At 41.5% G+C, this 10,149-nt stretch overlaps 1 protein-coding gene across 1 annotated transcript in view; it reads left to right on the forward strand.

Annotated features, from left to right (window-relative positions):
* The window catches only part of LOC125034022 (4-galactosyl-N-acetylglucosaminide 3-alpha-L-fucosyltransferase FUT6-like), an 18,034-nt gene extending 11,245 nt beyond the window's left edge, over nt 1-6,789 (forward strand). The window contains exons 5-6 of the mRNA XM_047625664.1: nt 5,647-6,363; nt 6,604-6,789. Of these exons, the coding sequence (XP_047481620.1) occupies nt 5,647-6,363; nt 6,604-6,777 (891 nt within the window). The 3' untranslated portion in view covers nt 6,778-6,789. The remainder of the gene's footprint in view (nt 1-5,646; nt 6,364-6,603) is intronic.
* Nucleotides 6,790-10,149: the final 3,360 nt, after the last annotated feature.

Consider the following 10,149-nt stretch of genomic DNA (forward strand, 5'->3'; position numbering starts at 1 on the left):
CGTCTGTGTATGCGTGTGTTCAGTGGTTCCATGCTGTATGTTCTGTGTAGTGTTTCTGCGGAAATTCGGTCTTGATATGTTACGACGTGTACCCAGAGTAGTGCTTTATTTTGTACTGATTGCATTCGGAGTTTTTGTGTGTTTGATATTGCAACCAGCGGGATAGCTGTGTATTCAAGATTAGGTCTGACAGTTGTTTTGTAAAGTCTGAGTTTTGTTTGTGGTGTGCAGCATGTAAAGCGTTTTAGTTTGGTTTGTGTTATTTGTGCTTGTGTTATTCTGTGTTTGACGTGTGTGAGGAAGCCTGTGCTTGTGAACTGTAGTCCGAGAATGGTTCCTGTGTTAGTGTATGGAATGTTGGTGTTGTTGATTGTGATTGGTTGTGAATTTCTACGTGCTATGGGTATGAGTTTGAATTTGTTTATGTTTGTCTGTATTTTCCAGTGGTGCTCAAAGGTGTTGATGTTCTGTATAGCTCTTTCTGTTGTTCGTTTCATGAAGTGTTGTGATTTAGAGGGGTGTGTGATAATCTGTGTGATATCGTCTGCATATGAAATATAGTTGCTGTATGGTGTTGGTTCTGGCAGATTAGCTGTATACAGGATATAGAGGGTTGGCGATAAAACGCCTCCCTGTGGTACTCCACTTCTGAGGTGGATGGGGGTGCCTAGGTGGGCTCCCAGGCGTATCGTGGCAGTCCTGTCATCCAGGAAACTACAGAGAAGGCGCGTGAAGTGTGTGGGTAGCTGTAGTTGTGTTAATTTGTACTTGAGACCGTCATGCCAGACCTTATCAAAGGCCTTGCTGACGTCTCGCAGTATTGCGTTCGTCTGGTGCTTGTTAGCGAGACCGAGAGCAATCTCCTCATAAGCGAGGGCGATGGCACTCTCAGTCCCTCTGTGTGGGCGAAAGCCGTATTGCTTACTGTTGTGTATTTGGTTGTTTTCAAGGTGTGGGATGAGTCTTTGTGTTATTACCCTCTCTAGCAGTTTGCCTGGGACTTCTAAGAGTGAGATGGGGCGGTAGTTCCCCACCTCATGTGTAGATTTCCCTGGCTTGGGTATTAAGGTGAGAGTGGCGTGTTTGAATTTATCAGGGAAATATCCTGTTGCCAGTGCTGCATTGAAGATATGGCGTAGTCTGCTGATCATTCTGGGTGGAAGATGTTCAATGATTGTTTTGTTTATGTTGCTTGCTCCTGGTGTTGTGTTTTTGGTGCGTTTGATTGTATTTGTTATTTCCTCTGGTGTGATTGGTGTGGAGAGGGGACTGTCCTCGGTGAGAGTGTTTAGTCTGATGGTGTTCTCTGGGAGAAATCTGTTTCTATGTTGTTGTATGTAGTTTGTAACCTCGGTCTCTGTGGTGTGGTCGAATCGGGCGTTCTCGGCGGGGGAGATTTGGAAATTCTGTTGCCAGAATTCCCTGTGGAGAGGCTACATCTCCTCCACCGTGTCAACCTTCTGTCTTTGCGTGTTGTATATGTATGTGGTTGTCTGTTTGTTCGATCCCATAAGCATTTTGAAGTTACTCCAAAATCTCTTGGGGTCTTTTGTGTTTTGACATAGTCTTTGCACAAGTGTTTCCCAGTGTTGTTTGTTCATTACTTTAGTTTCGTGGGTAATTTGTGTTCGTATTTCTCTGTATCGTGTGCGTAGTTGTGCGTCCCAGCCCCGTGTTATTGCAAGGTCGTGTAGGTGCCTGTATTGTATTTTAAGCAATTTCAGACGATGTGTTTCTCTGTAGTGAGGGATTGTCTTGTATGCTGTTTTGGGGATGTTGGCCTGCCGAGCCGTCTGTATGTCTGTGTACCACTGTTCAAGGTGGGTGTTTATTGTGTGTGTGGGTTGCCCCTCGAGATCAATTAGTTGTGTGTTTTCAAGTGCTTGTTTGAAGCCCTCCCAGTTTGCATGTTTGAAGGATTCTCGGGGTTGTGTTGGGATCATGATGGGATTTGTTGAAAGTGTTAGGATGACCGGGAGGTGGTCGCTGGTTGTGACATCGTCTGTTGTGATGTGGTGGTGTAGTTGTGCTCTGTGATTTGCTAAGACTATGTCTGGTGTTGTTGCCGTGTTATAAGCTATATATGTTGGTGTGTGTGGACCGAGGTGTGTGAGTCTGCCTTGTTGTATGAGAGAGGCGAGGCCTCTGCCTACAGTGTTTGTGCGGTTGTAACCAAAAAGAGGGTGGTTTGCGTTAAGGTCTCCCATGATGTATATTGGTTTATTGTGCCTCAGGAGCTGCAAGATGTCAGGTTCTGGTATGTATGGTCTTCTTGGTGGAATGTATAATGTTGCTAGTATAATGGGTCCTTGTAGTGTGTTTTATTTCGACTGCCAGTAGGTCTGAGTGAAAGTTATTAATGATTTTGTGTGTGATGTCATTTCTGATCGCTATAGCTACGCCATCGCTTCTTTCCTGTGATTTGTTGGAAGAGTAGGTGGTGTACATGTAAATCTTGAGTGGGTTGATGTTATTGAGCCCATGGCTGTTAATGAGTATGATGTGAGGGTCGTGTCTTCTGTATGTGTTGCACAGTTCAGCTTTCCTTGTTGTCCAGTGTAATACATTGTGTTGTATTATGGTGAGGCGTGAGTGTAATGTATGGTGTTGCATGTGTATTATGTTGTTATTCAATAAAATAGCCGTTGTTTAGTGTGTCGAAGTCTTGGCTATATTCTATCATGGCATTGGAAATGTGCAAGTCGCCCCTCTTGAGGTGGCTGTGAAGCTTCAGAATTGTGACCATGTTAGAATGCTCTCTTTTCGTTGTTAACCACTTTATTCGGTTATTTTTGATTTCAGTGCCAATTTCAGTGGGGTCAGAGTACTGGTATCTTTCAGGGTTCTCTGAGAAGAGGCGGATGCCATAATAGGCAGGGTGTATTGCAGTCCCGTCCATGAGGCGCTCCACTCCTTCTTTGTCAATGTAGGTTTCAGCGGGTTCTGTAAGGTTTGGGGTAGGGGGGGGGGGGTGCATCAGGGGTATCGCAGAGGATATCCTCTGAGTCGGCTACTGGGGATATTCTGATGTATTTGGGTCTCACTGACTGACGAAAGGGGGAGGCCATGGCGGTGGTGGGTGCCGGTACGTCTTCGACGTTTTGGGGAACTGACTGGGGCTCCAGTGACTGGGCCCTTTGTGGCAGGGGCTCAGCTGATTGAGCCTGCAGAGGACGGGGCTCCGTTGCCTGGGCCTGTACGGGCTGCGGCATTGGTGCCTGGGGTTGTTGCTGTTCAGGCAGGTCCTGAACTGGCATGGATGGTGGTTTGATTACCTTAAGGATACCCCAAGAGTCAGATTCCCCAAGGTCGAGAGCAGGAAGGTTATTAGCCTCCAGTGCTACCCGAGCATGATGCCTGAATCCCTTTTCAGGGGCAATGATATTTTGCATGTGGGCATGCAGGAGGACCACAAGGATCTCCTTCGAGAGGTCGTTAGGGAGGGCTAGGTGAATGGACTCTGCCTTCACCTGTTTAATTTCTTGACGGACCTGGTTAATGAGTGGTTTCCAGGTCTTCGTCGTTGCATGTACTGCTTCCTGAGCAGTTTTCTGGGCCACAGCTCTAAATGGCTTAGCCTCAATCTCAATTAGCTTCTCCCTAAGCTTCTCTTGGGAAACCTTCATGGCCTCCTTTCGGGTGGGGCAACTGTTAGCAAATGTCCTGTGGGCACCACTGCAGTTTAGACATTTTTTGACTGGACTGTTACAGTCCCTGTATGAGTGAGTGCTGGAGCCACACTCGGTGCACCGCGTCTTCTTCTCGGCCTTACAATGGTTTTTAAGGTGGCCGTAACTGAAGCAGTTCATGCACTGCTTAAGGGGCGTATACCTCTCAAATTCGATTTGCCAGGGGGCAACATAGAGTTTGAAGAGGTATATCCCCTTATCTTTGATTTTTTTGGCCATGGCGTGGTCAGAGAACTTAACCTTCATGATGTATTTGAGCTTCATTATGAAAATGTGCTCAACTTGGGCGTCGGGGAAGGAGGAGGTGATCTCTTCCACAATGTCTAGCTCCGACTCGTTGACAACTTGTCGGTCTAGCTTTTTGAAGACTAGCGTGAGCTTCGCCTTCATGTCTACGGGGAGTACAGGGGAGAAACCAAGCTTCTCCAAGGACTGGACGACGTCCTGCGAGAAGAGCTTCTCGGCATGGGCGTCGTCCTCAATTAGGGCCAGATAACCATCATGAAGGGTGAAGTACCGAAGTACTCTGATCTCTGCACTGAAAAGTGCATTGGCAAGAATATCTCTTTTTCTCGGGGAGGGGCCACCGAGAGCTTTGATTTTAATTTTAGGCATGGTCAAGGTGCATTGGTCAGGGGAGATACCGTGTGGGTGATGTGATTGAGGTGCGAGGTGAATGGAGAGATGATGAAGAGAGAGAGAAAGTATGGGGAAAAAAGGAGCCTATACTCGACCCCCCCTAGTAGCAGACTGGTTGCGTTCTCCAGTGCACAAGGGGATTGGAGCTTTGTGTTGGGCTGCTCCCTTATTGCCAATCCTTGCTACAAAGGGGCAACAGGTAAGTAGCACACCACCCAGACGAATACAAAAGCCCTCGAGGGACTTATGCAGGTCCAGGTGACCACAAGAAAAGGAAAGGAATTCAGTGGAAGAAAAAGCACACCTATATGTCAGCTCAGACTGCTGGGCCTTTCTTTACAGGTTTCCCTGTGATAGAGAGAGCTGCGGGTCTGAGAAGAGGTGTAATGTTCCCTTATCACCGTCAATGGTTGAAAAGAGACTGCTGAATGCAGAAAGAAAAAAGCAAAAAATCTCTGGGAAAAAGAGAGAGTATTTACTGTACATTTACTTCGAGCACAATAACAGCAGGCGAGTTCGCGGCGCGATTGAGGCCTCGGCAGACCAAGGTGGCTCAATGACACTTTGAAGTTTCGTTTGCTATTATGGTGACTCGTTTAGCTTTGACTGGGTGATGGTGGGATATATATATATATATATATATATATATATATATATATATGTGTGTGTGTGTGTGTGTGTGTGTGTGTGTGTGTGTGTGTCACAACTGCGAGATTACTCTGGACCGTCGGCGGTGTTTACCTCACTCTGGGCGGCGGGCTCAGGCCTCTCGCGATTGGCTCGCTCACCGTGTTGGGGAACGAGGGTATCGGCCTAAACATCGGCGGGACACATAAAAGGAGCACCTGCTAGAAATTCAGTAGTTGTCCCGTGACTTTGACGTGTGTGCTTTTTTCCGCCATTTGACCTCGCCTGCTCCGCTGGATCCTTCTCCTGTCTGTTTGTACATATCCTGTGTTTGTAGTGTACTTAGTGCCCTTTAGCATTAAACCTTATGTATGTTTTCCTCTGGTGTGTTTCCGATGACCTGACCGCTCTGATTCCTTAAAACGAACCCTGACAATATGTATGTATATATCGATATAAATGTTTATTCATATATATATATTTATATATAGAGAGAGAGGGAGAGTGAGAGGAAAAGGGGGGGAGGGAGAGAGAAAGACAGAAAGAGACAGAGAGAGGGAAAAAGAGAGAGAAACCGAGAGAGATACACAGAGACAGAAAGGGAGAGACAGAAAAAGAGATCTGTAGATACACACGTGTGTGTGTATTTGTATATATATAGTATTTGTGATTCACATAAATCCGTTCGCAGATCCAGTCCTCCGACGCCGTCCTGATCCACCTGTGGAACGTTAAAAGCCGCAGGTCTCTCCTGCACTTCCTCGGCCCCCGCGATCCTTCTCAGCCTTGGATCATGTTGGAAAATGAAACTCACCTTCGCGCTAATATAAAAACCGGCTTGGCATACTCGACTTTAAACGGCATCTTCAATCGCACCTTTTACTTCCGAAGCGACGCTGATATAAGAATGATTCACGGGTTTATCGTTCGCCGTGGGAAGGAAGCAAGCTTGTTGCCGCCACACTGGGTGCGCCAGCCCGAAATGAGAAGGGAAAACGCCACTCGACAGATGGCTGTAGCGTTCATCTCTGATTGCATCGATCACAGTGGTCGCTTGAAGTACATCGATGAGCTTAAAAAGCACATTCACGTAGACGTGTATGGGAAATGCGGATCCATGCAATGCGGAGCTTCAAGAACCGCCGCGGCCCGCGTGCACGTGGACATGGACACGTGCCTGAGTGATGCAGCACGAAACTACCACTTCTATCTTGCCTTCGAAAATGCTATATGCAAGGACTACGTAACAGAGAAGTTGTACAACGTGCTATACTACCCACTGGTGCCCGTTGTCCTGGGGGGAGCAAACTACTCCTCCCTTCTTCCTCCAAACTCTTACATAGACGCCAACCAGCACACACCTGAAGCGCTGGCTAAAATCCTCGTGCGCTTAGCCGGCGACCCGGAGGTAATGCTTCCTTTGGAATGTTCACCTGCTCACTTACTCTTATTTGTAGTTGTCATATGGAACATCTATAATACACATTTATTGTGCAGTCATATAAAGTAAAGGTCTGGCATTCTTTTAATTGGAGATGGCAAAGTGTACCTGTAATAAAACAATAACATAACTCAAAGGCAGATTCTAGATATCAGAAAGTGAAGTGGCAACATACAACATGTACTGAACACGACTTCTCTTTTACAGGAGTACGAGTCGTATCTGAAGTGGAAGAAATATTACCAGCCTTCTACCGTCGGGAGTAGCAAGGTCTTCTGTGACTTGTGCGCAAAACTCCATGACGAAAAATTGTATGAGGAAAATACGATAAGTGATTTTTATGGTTGGTTTGTCACAAAAGATTATTGCAGAAATGTCTAGTTCCTTGTCTAAAATAACGTACGACATTATAAGGATAAGATGTACAGTATACATGAACAACTGACTTGCATGTATGTATAAAAAAAATATATATATATATATACGATTATCTATATATCTGTATGTATATATGTATATGTGCATATATACATACATGTATAAATAAATAAATATATACATATATGTATAAATAAATAAATATATACATTTATATGAATATATATGAATATATATGTATATATATAATATGAATATATATGTATATATATAATATGAATATATATGTACATATACATATATTTATACGTATATATGTATATATACACATATACCTATATGCACATAGATAAATATATAGATAGGTAGATAATCATATATGTATGTATATGTATATGTATATGTATATATACATAAATATATATATATTACTATATATATAATATATGTCATAATGATCATAATAATAGTAATTGATAATGATAATGATAATATGTATATATATATTATTCATACATATATGTATATATATGTATATACATACATATATATGTGTGTGTGTGTGCATATATATATAAACATTATATATATATATATATATATATATATGTGTGTGTGTGTGTGTGTGTGTGTGTGTATGTTTGTGTGTGCGTGCGTGCGTGCATACGTGCGTGTGTGTGTGTGTGTGTATCCCTTGGGGACTGACTTAAATGTAGAAAGGAAACATGTCTAGCTGCGTACAACGTTTGATAATCAAAAGAGACTATTCTTTCCAGATGAACAGTGAAACAAACTATCCTGTAAATCTACTTTCAGTCTACTTTCAAAAACATGTGGAAGAACCTTATCCGTGACCTTCTGCCCATACTAAGGAACACATAAGATGTGTTTTATATCAATAAATCAGACCTGTTTATTGTATGAGTGTTAGAAATCAGAACAAAATATAAATAGTTTCATATAAACAGTGTGACGGAATGAGAGATTATGCTAGAATGCGTCACCTTTTGATCCCAGGATATATATAGATTTCGAGAAATCATTTTAAAATCTTCAGATATCTGTAGAAAATAAACTTTGCTTCTATACACTGTCCTTCTTTTTTATGTTCCTCCTCATCACCTATGTACGCATTTCCCTGTTACTAACGACACATAGAACATAATTCACGATGTCCATGATACGGGCCCTAGACCCCCCCCCCCTCCATTCCTTTCCCCTTTTACTCATTCAATGCTATCGGAAACAGTATTATCTAGAATTTAGAAGAAAAAAATCATGTAGTGTACCTTTGTCAATAGAAGATGATTTAATCTGCTCTTACTGGAAACTGCCGTTGTTCAGAAATGCTGCTGTTACTGAGTATTTTATCATTTTTACCATACCATTGTCATTATTGGCGTCATTATGATTATGGTTATACTTATAATTATGAGTATAATTATCGTTATCAAATGTTAACATTACTACAATTATTATCATTATCATTATAATTTCTATTGTTATGATCATTATCAGCCTTATCACCATGAAGTTCCTCCAATGCAACAGACCATCACTGTCACTGTTGCCATTACCATTATCAGTGTTGAATACGCATACTATTATTCACCATATCGCTAATGTGATATGATTTTATGATACTATGTAAATATTTGTGTGAGTTTATTTCATTTTTCTATTCAGGCCCCATGTTTGATGACTTGAATTAATTATTCTGTATCTAATGAATTGTATCTTCAGACATTACGGTCTTGGAGAAGTAGTAGTATGTTCGTCATTATCGAGTTATTTATGGGGAAAATTATTAAAATCTGAGACACTATTTTGCCAAGATTCTGGTCTGTCGCATTGGGGGAACTTCATTGAAATATGAAAGCTGTCAATTTCTATTTTGTTTAATCTATCAATATAATTATTTGGAAAGTGCGTAGTGTAGTAATAACGTCTACATAAATTTCTTTAAATATTAGCTCATATACTTTCTTATATGTTTGTTCGTAATGTAAACAATTATTCCACTGAGGATATAAATGATACTATAAAATCAATTCTGATGAACATAATCATTATGCTAATAATAAAAAGTTGAGTAAAAAATGTTGGCAAAGCTGATAATACGAACGATGTTGAAAATATTGACACAATCTAATTGTGTTAGCAATGATAATGATAATCAGATGATTAAATAAGAATTGCAAGAAAAAATATGGATGATAATATTAACAATGATAATGATGGTTATCACTGAAGTTATCAATGTTGTTATAATCATCGTTATTACCAAGGTACATACTGTAGCGGCTCCGGACTGGCTATCCCACGGAACCACGAATGACTCGTGATTGGCAGATTCCTGCCGAGTGACCGTCTGACCGGTTGAGGTATCTTTGTTGCGTTCATTACATGCAACGTTCCCAGGCTCATTAAAAGTGTGTAAAGGTGTCACTGCCACCACCCGTTTGGTACGTTCGTTAACGTGTGTATGGTGTAAGAAGGGATGCAAGGTCAGAAGAAGTGTGGAAAGGAGCGACAAAAGTGCGTGTATGCGTGTGTGTGTGTGAAGTGTCGTTGCGCAAATGAGCCGAAGTGAGGTATGCGTGGTTAGAATCCCGAGGAGAGGCGTGTACAGATGCTTCATCTATACTTTAGGGTTTTTGATTGTTGGCCTTGTAAACTTTAAAAACTAAAATATGTTTAGGCGTTATTCAGCCTTCCTTCTTACAAAGAGTCGGGGACTTATCAAAAAATATTATAAAATTGTCTATTTTGTAAAACAAGGCTAAAACAGAACATAAAACGAAACATAAAAAACACTAAAACACAAAAGACGAAATAGACATAAAACACTGTAAAACACGAAGCACAAACATTAAAACGAAAACCACCTTCTCTCACGTATAATGCAACTTAAAAACTTATCTTGTATTGCCGAGACCACCTTATCCTGCACACCACAACCACCGTCCAGCACTTGAACTGGCCTCGACCTCGGACCGCTCTGCTTGAAGGGCCGGGGACTTTTCATTGTCACCTCGGCCCGCGAAACTAAGTTTTGGTTTTCATAAGACTTGTTTATGTAAAAACTTACAATATACATTAAAATTGTCTTATTATAATAATAAAAATAGCCTTAAAGTTTAGTCATAAGATGAATAAAAAATCTATGAAATAAATATTAAAAATAAAAAAGAACCATCGTGTACATAGTAAAATAAACTCATAACCTGTTCGGTGTAAAAATGAAACAAATAGAAGGTAAAATATTCATAATAAAGTTAAGATAAAGACGAATAAAGGTTAAAAGTTTCTATAGAAGTTCATTTTTGGTGGTCTCTTTTCAAATTAAGGTCCGTGTAAAACTCGATGTAAAAA

The sequence above is a fragment of the Penaeus chinensis genome, chromosome 17 (assembly GCF_019202785.1).
Source record: "Penaeus chinensis breed Huanghai No. 1 chromosome 17, ASM1920278v2, whole genome shotgun sequence".
In the NCBI taxonomy this organism is placed as follows: domain Eukaryota; kingdom Metazoa; phylum Arthropoda; class Malacostraca; order Decapoda; family Penaeidae; genus Penaeus; species Penaeus chinensis.